This window comes from Bufo gargarizans, chromosome 1 (assembly GCF_014858855.1).
Source record: "Bufo gargarizans isolate SCDJY-AF-19 chromosome 1, ASM1485885v1, whole genome shotgun sequence".
In the NCBI taxonomy this organism is placed as follows: domain Eukaryota; kingdom Metazoa; phylum Chordata; class Amphibia; order Anura; family Bufonidae; genus Bufo; species Bufo gargarizans.
In genome coordinates, this window is record NC_058080.1 from 534827922 (window position 1) to 534842017 (window position 14096).

A 14096-nucleotide genomic window follows, 5' to 3' on the forward strand; every position below is an offset into this window, starting at 1 on the left:
AGTAGTTATACCCAGATATGTGCCTCTTCACAGTAGTTATGTCCAGATATGTGCCCCTCACAGTAGTTATGGACAGATATATGCTCCTCACAGTAGTTATGGCCAGATATGTGCCCCTCACAGTAGTTATACCAAGATATGTGCCTCTTCACAGTAGTTATGCCCAGTTATGTGGCCCTCACACTAGTTATTTCCAGATATGTGCCTCTCATAGCAGTTATACCAGATATGTGCCCCTCACAGTAGTTATGTCCACATATGAGCCCCTCACAGTAGTTATACCCAGATAAGTGCCCCTCACAGTAGTTATACCCAGAGATGTGCCCTATCACAGTAGTTATGCCCAGATATGTGCCCCTCACAGTAGTTATACCCAGAGATGTGCCCTATCACAGTAGTTCTTCCCAGATATGTGCCCCCTCTCAGTAGTTATGCCAAGATATGTGCCCCTCACAGTAGTTATGTTAAAAAAGTGCCCCCTAACTGTAGTTACACCAGATATGTGCCCCTCACAGTAGCTATGCTCAGATATGTTCCCCTTATCACAGGAAGTCAAAAAAATATACTCACCTAGTTCCTCGTGATCACAGTTCATTAATTTGCATATATTCAAGTATTCATTTTTTTTCTCAATAATGCGGGCATATACGAACCTGGGACCAACACAGACTGGCACTGATAGGTGGCTTAGCGCTGTCCTAGCCATTTTACAGGCTAGGGCAGCGCTAAAGCATGTCCATTAGTGTCGGTGACATCACCGGGCTCACTGATAGGTGGACGTGTAGTGCCCTAGAGCAGGGAGTACTTTGACATTTGTGGACATTTGCCTATATCCCCTATGCAAAGTTAAAACGTCTTACTTTATTTCTCTTAGTATACGGTAGTTAACTTATGCTGTTTAATACTGTGTACCTGCATTTTATATGTTGTGATATACAGTCAGGTCCATAAATATTGGGACATCGACACACTTCTAACATTTTTGAAGTGCAAACGCCGGCGTGTCACGTGGTCTGTAAAGGGATGTTCTGCTGGTGTCTATCGTGGGAACTAGTGCCGTAAGTTGGATGAAAAATCTTATTTTATTTGGAGCGCTCCAGTGATTCCAATATCTTTACCAGACTTTTATGATCATCTGTGTAGAAGTCTCTTTCGATTTATTAGTCCGGTTGGAGTTATCAGCTTTCACGCCAGACGCGTTTCGGGGACCTCTTACCCCTTCCTCAGTGGCTGCCACCGGACTTATAAATTGAAAGAGACTTCTACACAGATGATCAAAAAAGTCTGGTAAAGATATTGGCACTAGTTCCCGCGATACTTCGCTATGAGACACAAGCAGAACATCCCTTTACAGACCACGTGACACGCCGGCGTTTGCATGAGCGTGCTGGGATAACAAACACAGCAGCGATCTCAATACCGGGTATGTAAGCCGAAATATCGGATATATCAAACCGCAACTCGCCAGGAAAAGGTAAGACCCATCCACTTTCACATATAGTGCAAACTAGCACTTTATTTATAATCATCTGTGGAAACCGGGTCCGGACATTCAGTATCAGAAGAACAGGGACTGTCTATCCCCACCAAGGATCCGTCACCTACAACTATACAACAGAGCCGTGTTCATTCACTCATAGCTATTGCACCTTATACCTTCCTATGAGAATAACACAGAAACTCAGATAAGTTTTACCCCAAATAACTTTTTATTCATTACTCCAAGGCACTTTATATGCATGCTCGTTGAGTGTTTTTCCATCTAAACTATAGACTCTCATATACCTATCACTATATGGTTTTGTAATTTTATTTTTATTGTGATTTTATTGTGATTTTTATTGTGTTTTCTATTTTTATTGGTATTAAAACAGTGTGATCACTTTATACATTGTACATCGTAGCTTACATCCACACATACAGAGTGCCCGTCCGTATTTTTAACCTATTCAGGAACTGCAGACAGTTGCAGTAGAGGCCCCGCAGAGCATCACCAGGGATGAGACCAGCGTCTGGGGATGTCTATGCGTTCCAGACTTCAGGCTGTAATTGACTGCAAAGGATTTGCAACCAAGTATTAAAAAGTGAAAGTTTGATTTATGATTATTATTATGTCCCATTACTTTTGGTCCATTAACAAGTGCGAGGCACAGATGCAAACTGCTGTAATTCCTGCACCGTTCACCTGATTTGGATGTAAATACCCTCAAATTACAGCTGACAGTCTGCGGGTAAAGCTGACAGTCTGCGGGTAAAGCTGACAGTCTGCAGGTAAAGCACATCATGTCCGTTTCATTTCCAATCCATTGTGGTGGTGTATAGAGCCAAAAATGTTAGAATTGTGTCAATTTCCCAATATTTATGGACCTGACTGTATATCCTGTTCATTATCACAGTTTTTACATGGCTCTGTGGAAAGGGTTAATGAATGCTGAGAGACTGTTAGGACTTTGACTGAGAAGCTGCTAATTCTCCACAGCTGCCATAGGGTTTAAAGAAGACCATGTATTGGAGGGGAAAAAAACGGACTTGTTTATGTGAGGGCAATTACCCGTGCGTCTATGAATATTGGTTCCGAATTCAAATAGCGTATGTGCACAGAGAAGGCTGATATAAATATACAATGGCTGTAATCAGTAATCTACTTTATTGTAAATTAGCAGACAATCATATACCATGATTATTGGTAGACGCCCAACAGCCGTGCGTCACCTAAAACCACAAAGACAGAAGAAATGAAACATCTTTATCAGAAAAGAGCATTTATAAAAATAGAACAGGAAGGGGGGGAGGTTTTCAGCTGATCCCCCCCCCCCCCCCCCCCCCCGCATGCCAGCTAACATTTTATTAACCTCTAATTGAACTCTGGTTCAGATAGATATAGGATATACAAGATGGAGTTCTATCTCTCGCAGTTTACCACCAAAAAGCAGACAGTCTAACCTTTTGAATGTCTGGTTTAGCTCTGTTGTTATGTCTGGAAACTTGTTTTTGTCTGGAAAACCTGCTGTGTCATTGCCATTGAGTATCATTGAAGCTCTAATGTAAGTCTATGAGAGACGGAAAGTGTTACAATATATCTGTTTGTGCTGAGCTTCTCCACTCCACCCCTCCCACTAGAAGGTTCTAGTATAGCACAAACTGTGTATAAGGAGAGCAGTCAGAGCCCCTGGTGTTCTGCAGATAGGGAACAGTGCTTGGAAGAGGAGACTCTGCCAGACTACTGAGTGACCAGAAGAAGACACTGAGACGGGGATACACTGCCACAGACCGTGGACCTCCAGCCTTGGACCAGGGTACCAACCTTCTGAAGAGAAAGAGGGACAGCTAGCTCAGGCCTTTCCGCAGCATCAAACACTTCTTCTGCCAGGGAGGAGACTGGAGAAGCCAGCCCCATGCCTCGCCTGTATTGTTTTGTGCCTGAATCTCTCCAGTAAAGAAGCTCCCTGGTTACTGCAGACCCTGACTCTCTGGACTTATTTCCAGTTGGGGTTCACCACACCTCAACATCTCTTCCGGAGAGCAGCAACACGTGGTGACACCTCAACGGTGTCCGGGTGACCCAGCGTAGCGTTGGGCCAACCCCAAACCCGGCCACTGCAAAAGCCACCCACCAAATAGTACCCCAGTGGTAATAAGGCTCCCTACAGTGCCCTCAGTACTAATAAGGCCCCCTTTAGGGCACCTCTAATAATATATAAGGCACTTCTATAGAGCCCTCAGTAGTAGGTAATGCCCCCACCCCTGCCCACAGTAGTTATAATGTTCCATTGTATATAGCCAGTCTTCTATACCATGCAGTCCCATGTAAATAACACCAGTCCTCTCCCTCTAGTCCCATGTAAATAACTTATCTTCCTTACAGTTCTCTATAACACACAGTCCCATGTAAATAACTTGAATCCCCTCCTTCACACCCCTCCAACAAATAGTCCCATATAAATAACATCACTCCTCTCCCACCAGTCTTCTATATGATATAGTCCCATGTAAATAACCTCTCTTCCTTACAGTCTTCTATACCATACAGTCAGTCCCATGTAAAAAAAATCTCTTATAGTCTTCTATAATATACAGTCCCAAGTAAATAACACCCCTCCCCTCCCTTCAGCCCCTGTGCCAGTTAAATAATAAGCAGGGAGGGGGTATAATGGGGAGAACCACATCTCCCAGCATTTCTATGGCTCTCACATTCATTTCATGGCATCACATGTCTCCACTGCTGAGCACTGCCTCTTTCTGCACTAGTCACATGATGGTGACCTCATCACAGGTCCTACCACCACTGCCATTGTTGAAAAGATCACATGACTATGATGTCATCACAGGTCCTACCACCACTTCCATGTTAAAAAGATCTCATGACTATGATGTCATCACAGGTTCTACCACCACTTCCACTGTTGAAAAGATCACATGACTACGATGTCATTGCAGGTCCTTCAGCTATGGAGTATAGGCAGAACGGGCAGCAGATTCATAGTAAGTCCTAATCAGGCCCCCCTAAAACTCTGCCCCCTCCTGACCTCCACCCTAAGGTGCCCAGGTTACCCTGTTGGCAGAGGTAGGGAATGAAAAATATGATAAAATAAAAAAATAAAACACCTCTGCTGGTACTGGAAAGGGCCCCCTCCCTTGCTGGGCCCCTGTACAGCTAAACCAGCTGCACAGGCGGTATATCCGCCCCTGGATCCTATAAGTACTGATAGATATTATATTCTGCAGTAACATAAGAAAGTTCATCTCATTGTGTCTTTTGTCTTCTGTGTGACTAGTGGCATGTAGGTCATCATTGTCTCCTATGTGGGAGAAGGAACGAGTAAGAAGCCCCTAAAAGCGAACCAAATAGTTGCCCATATCAGTCGAAATCCACATATATTCTGCCTCACATTCTCTTCAGTAGGAAACGGCATCGTAGTTCACACACAGATGCAGATTTGAAATCCATATGATATAAGAAGGTATTGACATGTATCAGTAGTAAAGTCACAACAAGTGGACTGGCAGTTCTTTCCTTGAAGACGCTTTGCTGGTCATCTAACTGGCTTTCTGAGAATAATCTAATAATATCATAATATCATAATCACTACAAGGTCAAGGACTTCATAGAGGTAATGTGTTGATAGCATTTGTATGATGCGTGATTAAACTGCCTCGGGAGAAGTATTAGAACAGCATGGTAAGTGGCAGAATTACTGTCACACCCCTCTAATAAAGTCCTAGACCTTGTAGTGATTATGATAAACAGATTAGGCAGACTGAAGCATGAGTCAGTAGTATTTAATGGTGGAGATTTTTAGTTCAAGTTATTGTAACTGAGAAAGCCAGTTGGAAGACTGGTAAGGTGTCTTCAAGGAACAAAATAAAAGTCCAGTTGGTTTGACTTATTACTACTGACCTGGATGAACGAGAACCTTCACACAAGCATTGACATGCCTCGCAATTTCCATGAGATTGGAAGGGGTGAATCAGTGGGTGGATGTGTGACAGTGCACATTGTAAATTAAAGGCAGAATCCAAGGCTTAGCTTCAGATTTCAGCCTCAGAACATTCTTTCAAACCTGCAATGTGAACATACCCCAAGAGATCATCTCTGGTTACAGAAAGGTCAAAGCCCAGTACAAGTTTCTGTCCATATATAATCAGAACATATAAACACCAAGATCTAGAAAACAAGTCAAAAGATCATGTATTCACAGCATTCTCTGTTCCTAGAACTTTGGGGGTACAAGTTATGCCTTAATATCATACGTGTAATAGGTGACAGTCACATCTACCAGTCTTCCGAATGGGTCTGACACCGGCTTGGATTTTGTTTTCCTAAACCCCAATTTCAGGTAGAGCTTATGAGCCGCATGTTGTATGGTCGAGGTATTTAAAGTCACGTGTTCATATCCACGTTGATGGGCATAGTCAATGACGTGCATGCAAAGCCTTCTAGCAATCCCCTTGTGCCGGTACTCCTTGGCCACAGACAGTCGTCTCAGTTCCACTTCATGAGGAGATCCTTGGACAGGTTTGACACCAACCATACCAACAACCCGACCATTGACTTCTGCCACCCAAAAGCAGGAGTTATGCCCAGACATGTAGGACCCTTCTATGTTCTGTAAGTCCAACTTGTGGGCCTTCTTTATAATCTTATGAAAGACAAATTCAAGAAGAAGGCGAGCTCCAGCCAAAAGGGCCACCACACCCAACGAAGACACAAGGAAAGAGCTGAAGACCAAGTAGAAGGTGATGAACGACACAAGGATAATCACATGAACCTGATGAAGCCTCAGCAGATACATGCTGGTACTGGGGAGGTAGTCCATTATCCCCCGGGCAAATATCTCAAGTACGACGTCATAGTCTCTGTTCTCGTAAGTTCTTATCAAGACGTTCTCCATCGTCTGTAATAATGTATAAGACACAGAACAGTCAGTACAAGGAACTTGATCATTCAGGTGTGACAAGAAGGATGTAATAGATTGACCTGAAGAGATGAGTCCTGTCTGACAGAAAACATGTGGATATACATATGAGAGCAGAGCCTGGGGTCAATCATTAACTGTGGTCAGGACATTCGCCCTCATTACAGGGGCCGTCCATAATCTTGGTTGTGATAATGAGACTTCTATCATCTCTAATCTCATACATGAGCAAAGTCTGTACAAGTCCTACCACGACTCAGTATGAAGAACTCCCACTACATAAAGTCTATTACATTATTACTTACCGATTCACTTTTTATACAGTATGTATGTGTCTGTAACAACCCTTCCTCCATCCCTAAAGCTTTATACTACAGCTCTTCTCCAATAAAGGGGTTTTCCAGCTTTCTTGACCTGTTTTTCAAACCCCCCAAAGTGGCTGGATCCGCAGTGGTGAGGATACTTACCTGATCCCCACTGCTGGATTCCAGCTCTATCGCTCCCCATTTTGTGCTGCTGGTCCACAGCTACCCGCGTCAACATCCGGTTTGATACAGGTCACATGACCTCTGCGTTTCACCCATGTGTCACATGACCCGCATCAAGCAGGATGTTGATGCTGGTAGCTATGGGACCAATGGTGCACAAGGGGAAGCAATGGAGATGGAGGCAAGATGTGGGGATCAGGTAAGTATGCCCACCACTGCAGCACCACTGGGAGGCTCTGAGAAAAAGTTCAAGAAAGGTGGACAATCCCTTTAAGACACAGCACTTTGGCTCACAGGCTCAACAGATCTGTACACGGAGAGCTGATTTCTATTACAGCAAAGACAGAATAATTATAAACTACAAATAACCAAAGATTATCAGGAACCAGTGGCATATGAACTGTGGGGAGGAGTCTCCAAATGTGGGAGGGGCCATGCTAAGGAGGAGGGGCCTGACTACGGGGAGGAGCAAATAAGTAGGGGGCCTTCTAACAGCAGTTCTTGTCACCACCATTACTGCCCTTCCAGGATGGTCCAGCTTTCCTTGTGCCCTTAAAGGAGACTGTGGCTATCATGTATCTTCTATAATACAAAATGTCAGGAGCCTGGAAAGCTGGGTGACAGCCACTGGGGAGGAGGTGTTGTGGCAGCCCTTCTGTTGTCACCCAGCCTTTTCAGAAATAATTACGAGGTGGACTGTGTCCTTCATGGCAGCCCACTTCAGAGGGGCAGAGTGCGGTCCGGAGTGTGGGGGGGGGGGTTGTAAGACCGACCTGCGGTGGAGGTGATGTCTTCTCCTGACTCGTCCTGCAGACAATGAGGAGTCACGGTGCGTTCCTTATCATAGTGACCTCTAGAACCTTCCTGACTCCACCTCCACAGCTGAAGGCTCCAGTATAAGGTCATCGATGGAGGTGAAGGGTTAATATTCAACACGTGGGACAGTGGAAAAAGCGAGGGGAGTAGTGGTGGCTTTTACCCCCTTAACCCAAACCACCAGGTACATATTCCCCTCAGGTATCCAGGACAATATTTACACCAGCCTCATAGATATCCTGCAAGCTGACATGACACAATCATCGTGAGCACCTTCATGCAACTTTGAGACACCATGTGGGCGTCTGACCCAATCAGAAGATCCATCTAGGAAAAAACTTCTAAAAAGTAGTTCAAAACCGAACACAAAGTACCAACATGAGAGGCAGTAAGAGGAGAAACGGTGAATAGAAAAGACATTAAAGCGGCTCATGACAATAGGACAGGGAATAAGTGCATGATCAGTGGGGATCTGACCACTGGGGCCCCCGCCAATCACGAGAACAAGGGCCCATGCTCTCTATTCGAATGGAGCGGTGTATGTCTTATCTACTATGTTACTATGTGACTCTGCAATGAGCAGGACACTGGGTCAGTTTATATGTATATAAGGTCGTGACGCCGGTTGCAGCTTGCGCAGGTACTGTAGCACGGCCCTTTAAGATGGTATAGCTTACGTACCAGGTGAGGAATGCCAGAGGGGGATAATGTCTCTGTATAGTGTCCACAGTGTCTCCTACCTTGGTACGGCCGGACTCCTGGATCCTGGCTCACATGCAACAAATTGAGTGCTGTTAATAGGAGAGATGGAATAATTCAGATCCAGACAGGAGATATCGTCCAACTCCTCTTTACTTAATGCAGCTTTGATTCCATGCAAGTCACAGCAATAGTCTTGGGTCCCAGCAGGTTTTGGCAATATGTGGCAGGAATTTATACTTATTCTGCATCTGGAACATACGCCTATAGATCTGGCAGGTATCAGTCTTCTGCTCTGTCTGTAGTCTGCTTGGTTTGGGCCTGACTAGCTGAGGAGGAATTTGGCTTCTCCTGGACTTGGGATAAGTACTCACAGTTAGCTCACAAGGTATGGTGTCTTCTTCCTGGAGATCTATTGTTCTGAGGATGTTGCTTCTCTGGTCCTCCAGCTGAGGTAGAGGACTCAGGCTGGGAAGATGGGTCCTGAACCTCAGCCGAGGTTGGATCCAGGGTTGGGATCCCTGTAGCTGGGAGCTCCTACCAACACAGCCTTCCCCAAACGGGGGGCTGGTTCACACTGACTAAACCTTTCTTTCCTCCCTATGAGGTAGGACATGGGAAGATTCCACTCCTCCTCAGAAAGGGGGGAGCTAGCCTGGAATGGACTATTCCAGCCTAGATACTGTATACTAAACTGTCCTACAGACTATTTGCATATTGCCGCCACCTACTGGTGTACATAAATAATTACAGCAATTTACATGTAACAGTCATAGAAAATCCAGATAAGGCAAATGTAATGTCAGATTACACCAGATGATAACACATTTACACTTTAACATAATGTAGCCGGGTGACAGAGTTTTAGTGACATACTCTGGGATGTTACAACTCCATGTGGGACTGGTGGAGATAGTTGGGTACAAGCGGACAGGGGGGCAAGTTGTTAAAATGTATGTCGCATTACATATGGAAATCACTGAGTTGTGTAGCATACGCAGTAGAGCGTCCGCAGTAGAGGATCCGCCGGAGAGCATCTGCAATAGAGCGTCCACAGTAGAGTGTCTGCAGTAGAGTGTCCTCAGTAGAGGATCCGCTGGAGAGCATCTGCAGTAGAGCGTCCTCAGTAGAGTGTCTGCAGTAGAGTGTCCTCAGTAGAGGACACGCTGCAGAGCATCTGCAGTAGAGCGTCCTCAGTAGAGTGTCTGCAGTAGAGTGTCCTCAGTAGAGGATCTGCTGGAGAGCATCTGCAGTAGAGCGTCCACAGTAGAGTGTCTGCAGTAGCCTGTCCTCAGTAGAGGATCCGCTGGAGAGCATCTGCAGTAGAGTGTCCTCAGTAGAGTGTCCACAGTAGAGTGTCCACAGCAGAGCATCCTCAGTAGAGTGTCCACAGCAGAGCATCCTCAGTAGAGTGTCCACAGTAGAGCATCCACAGTAGTGTGCCCGCAGTAGAGTGTCCACAGTAGAGTGTCCACAGCAGAGCATCCTCAGTAGAGTGTCCACAGTAGAGCATCCACAGTAGTGTGCCTGCAGTAGAGCGTCCTCAGTAGTGTGCCTGCAGTAGAGCGTCCTCAGTAGTGTGCCTGCAGTAGAGCATCCACAGTAGTGTGCCTGCAGTAGAGCATCCACAGTAGTGTGCCTGCAGTAGAGCGTCCACAGTAGTGTGCCTGCAGTAGAGCATCCACAGTAGTGTGCCTGCAGTAGAGCGTCCTCAGTAGTGTGCCTGCAGTAGAGCATCCTCAGTAGTGGTGCCTGCAGTAGAGCATCCACAGTAGTGTGCCTGCAGTAGAGCGTCCTCAGTAGTGTGCCTGCAGTAGAGCGTCCTCAGTAGTGTGCCTGCAGTAGAGCGTCCACAGTAGTGTGCCTGCAGTAGAGCGTCCTCAGTAGTGTGCCTGCAGTAGAGCGTCCACAGTAGTGTGCCTGCAGTAGAGCGTCCTCAGTAGTGTGCCTGCAGTAGAGCGTCCTCAGTAGTGTGCCTGCAGTAGAGCGTCCTCAGTAGTGTGCCTGCAGTAGAGCATCCACAGTAGTGTGCCTGCAGTAGAGCGTCCTCAGTAATGTGCCTGCAGTAGAGCGTCCTCAGTAGTGTGCCTGCAGTAGAGCGTCCTCAGTAGTGTGCCTGCAGTAGAGCAGTCCTCAGTAGTGTGCCTGCAGTAGAGCGTCCTCAGTAGTGTGCCTGCAGTAGAGCGTCCTCAGTAGTGTGCCTGCAGTAGAGCGTCCTCAGTAGTGTGCCTGCAGTAGAGCGTCCACAGTAGTGTGCCTGCGGTAGAGCGTCCACAGTAGTGTGCCTGCGGTAGAGCGTCCACAGTAGTGTGCCTGCGGTAGAGCGTCCTCAGTAGTGTGCCTGCGGTAGAGCGTCCTCAGTAGTGTGCCTGCAGTGAGCGTCCAAAGTAGTGTGCCTGCAGTAGAGCGTCCACAGTAGTGTGCCTGCAGTAGAGCGTCCTCAGTAGTGTGCCTGCAGTAGAGCGTCCTCAGTAGTGTGCCTGCAGTAGAGCGTCCTCAGTAGTGTGCCTGCAGTAGAGCTCCTCAGTAGTGTGCCTGCAGTAGAGCGTCCTCAGTAGTGTGCCTGCAGTAGAGCGTCCTCAGTAGTGTGCCTGCAGTAGAGCGTCCTCAGTAGTGTGCCTGCAGTAGAGCCTCAGTAGTGTGCCTGCAGTAGAGCATCCTCAGTAGTGTGCCTGCAGTAGAGCGTCCTCAGTAGTGTGCCTGCAGTAGAGCGTCCTCAGTAGTGTGCCGGCAGTAGAGCATCATCAGTAGTGTGCCTGGCAGTAGAGCGTCCTCAGTAGTGTGCCTGCAGTAGAGCGTCCTCAGTAGTGTGCCTGCAGTAGAGCATCCTCAGTAGTGTGCCTGCAGTAGAGCGTCCTCAGTAGTGTGCCTGCAGTAGAGCGTCCTCAGTAGTGTGCCTGCAGTAGAGCGTCCTCAGTAGTGTGCCTGCAGTAGAGCGTCCTCAGTAGTGTGCCTGCAGTAGAGCGTCCTCAGTAGTGTGCCTGCAGTAGAGCGTCTCAGTAGTGTGCCTGCAGTAGAGCATCCACAGTAGTGTGCCTGCAGTAGAGCATCCTCAGTAGTGTGCCTGCAGTAGAGCGTCCACAGTAGTGTGCCTGCAGTAGAGCATCCACAGTAGTGTGCCTGCAGTAGAGCATCCACAGTAGTGTGCCTGCAGTAGAGCAGTCCACAGTAGTGTGCCTGCAGTAGAGCGTCCTCAGTAGTGTGCCTGCAGTAGAGCGTCCTCAGTAGTGTGCCTGCAGTAGAGCGTCCTCAGTAGTGTGCCTGCAGTAGAGCGTCCTCAGTAGTGTGCCTGCAGTAGAGCGTCCTCAGTAGTGTGCCTGCAGTAGAGCGTCCTCAGTAGTGTGCCTGCAGTAGAGCGTCCTCAGTAGTGTGCCTGCAGTAGAGCGTCCTCAGTAGTGTGCCTGCAGTAGAGCGTCCTCAGTAGTGTGCCTGCAGTAGAGCGTCCACAGTAGTGTGCCTGCAGTAGAGCGTCCTCAGTAGTGTGCCTGCAGTAGAGCGTCCACAGTAGTGTGCCTGCAGTAGAGCGTCCACAGTAGTGTGCCTGCAGTAGAGCGTCCTCAGTAGTGTGCCTGCAGTAGAGCATCCACAGTAGTGTGCCTGCAGTAGAGCGTCCTCAGTAGTGTGCCTGCAGTAGAGCGTCCTCAGTAGTGTGCCTGCAGTAGAGCGTCCTCAGTAGTGTGCCTGCAGTAGAGCGTCCTCAGTAGTGTGCCTGCAGTAGAGCGTCCTCAGTAGTGTGCCTGCAGTAGAGCGTCCACAGTAGTGTGCCTGCAGTAGAGCGTCCTCAGTAGTGTGCCTGCAGTAGAGCGTCCTCAGTAGTGTGCCTGCAGTAGAGCGTCCTCAGTAGTGTGCCTGCAGTAGAGCGTCCTCAGTAGTGTGCCTGCAGTAGAGCGTCCTCAGTAGTGTGCCTGCAGTAGAGCGTCCTCAGTAGTGTGCCTGCAGTAGAGCGTCCTCAGTAGTGTGCCTGCAGTAGAGCGTCCTCAGTAGTGTGTCTGCAGTAGAGCGTCCTCAGTAGTGTGCCTGCAGTAGAGCGTCCACAGTAGTGTGCCTGCAGTAGAGCGTCCACAGTAGTGTGCCTGCAGTAGAGCGTCCTCAGTAGTGTGCCTGCAGTAGAGCGTCCACAGTAGTGTGCCTGCAGTAGAGCGTCCTCAGTAGTGTGCCTGCAGTAGAGCGTCCTCAGTAGTGTGCCTGCAGTAGAGCGTCCTCAGTAGTGTGCCTGCAGTAGAGCTTACACAGTAGTGTGCCTGCAGTAGAGCGTCCTCAGTAGTGTGCCTGCAGTAGAGCGTCCTCAGTAGTGTGCCTGCAGTAGAGCGTCCTCAGTAGTGTGCCTGCAGTAGAGCGTCCTCAGTAGTGTGCCTGCAGTAGAGCGTCCTCAGTAGTGTGCCTGCAGTAGATCGTCCTCAGTAGTGTGCCTGCAGTAGAGCATCCACAGTAGTGTGCCTGCAGTAGAGCGTCCTCAGTAGTGTGCCTGCAGTAGAGCGTCCTCAGTAGTGTGCCTGCAGTAGAGCGTCCTCAGTAGTGGTGCCTGCAGTAGAGCGTCCTCAGTAGTGTGCCTGCAGTAGAGCGTCCTCAGTAGTGTGCCTGCAGTAGAGCGTCCTCAGTAGTGTGCCTGCAGTAGAGCGTCCTCAGTAGTGTGCCTGCAGTAGAGCGTCCACAGTAGTGTGCCTGCAGTAGAAGCGTCCTCAGTAGTGTGCCTGCAGTAGAGCGTCCACAGTAGTGTGCCTGCAGTAGAGCGTCCTCAGTAGTGTGCCTGCAGTAGAGCGTCCTCAGTAGTGTGCCTGCAGTAGAGCGTCCACAGTAGTGTGCCTGCAGTAGAGCATCCACAGTAGTGTGCCTGCAGTAGAGCGTCCTCAGTAGTGTGCCTGCAGTAGAGCTTACACAGTAGTGTGCCTGCAGTAGAGCGTCCTCAGTAGTGTGCCTGCAGTAGAGCGTCCTCAGTAGTGTGCCTGCAGTAGAGCGTCCTCAGTAGTGTGCCTGCAGTAGAGCGTCCTCAGTAGAGCATCTGCAGTAGAGCGTCCTCAGTAGTGTGCCTGCAGTAGAGCATCCACAGTAGTGTGCCTGCAGTAGAGCGTCCTCAGTAGTGTGCCTGCAGTAGAGCGTCCACAGTAGTGTGCCTGCAGTAGAGCGTCCTCAGTAGTGTCCTGCAGTAGAGCGTCCTCAGTAGTGTGCCTGCAGTAGAGCGTCCTCAGTAGTGTGCCTGCAGTAGAGCGTCCTCAGTAGTGTGCCTGCAGTAGAGCGTCCTCAGTAGTGTGCCTGCAGTAGAGCGTCCTCAGTAGTGTGCCTGCAGTAGAGCGTCCTCAGTAGTGTGCCTGCAGTAGAGCGTCCTCAGTAGTGTGCCTGCAGTAGAGCGTCCTCAGTAGTGTGCCTGCAGTAGAGCGTCCTCAGTAGTGTGCCTGCAGTAGAGCGTCCTCAGTAGTGTGCCTGCAGTAGAGCGTCCTCAGTAGTGTGCCTGCAGTAGAGCGTCCTCAGTAGTGTGCCTGCAGTAGAGCGTCCATCAGTAGTGTGCCTGCAGTAGAGCGTCCTCAGTAGTGTGCCTGCAGTAAGCGTCCTCAGAGTGTGCCTGCAGTAGAGCGTCCTCAGTAGTGTGCCTGCAGTAGAGCGTCCTCAGTAGTGTGCCTGCAGTAGAGCGTCCTCAGTATTGTGGCCTGCGTAGAGCGTCCTCATAGTGTGCCTGCAGAGA

The 14096-nt window shown here is 48.6% G+C and overlaps 1 protein-coding gene across 1 annotated transcript in view; it reads right to left on the minus strand.

The window, feature by feature from the left end:
• Positions 1 to 3139: 3139 nt before the first annotated feature.
• The window catches only part of LOC122924386 (probable N-acetyltransferase camello), a 33326-nt gene continuing 22369 nt past the window's right edge, over positions 3140 to 14096 (minus strand). Inside the window, exon 2 of the mRNA XM_044275417.1 lies at positions 3140 to 6395. Within this exon, the coding sequence (XP_044131352.1) occupies positions 5733 to 6392 (660 nt within the window). The 5' untranslated portion in view covers positions 6393 to 6395 and the 3' untranslated portion in view covers positions 3140 to 5732. The remainder of the gene's footprint in view (positions 6396 to 14096) is intronic.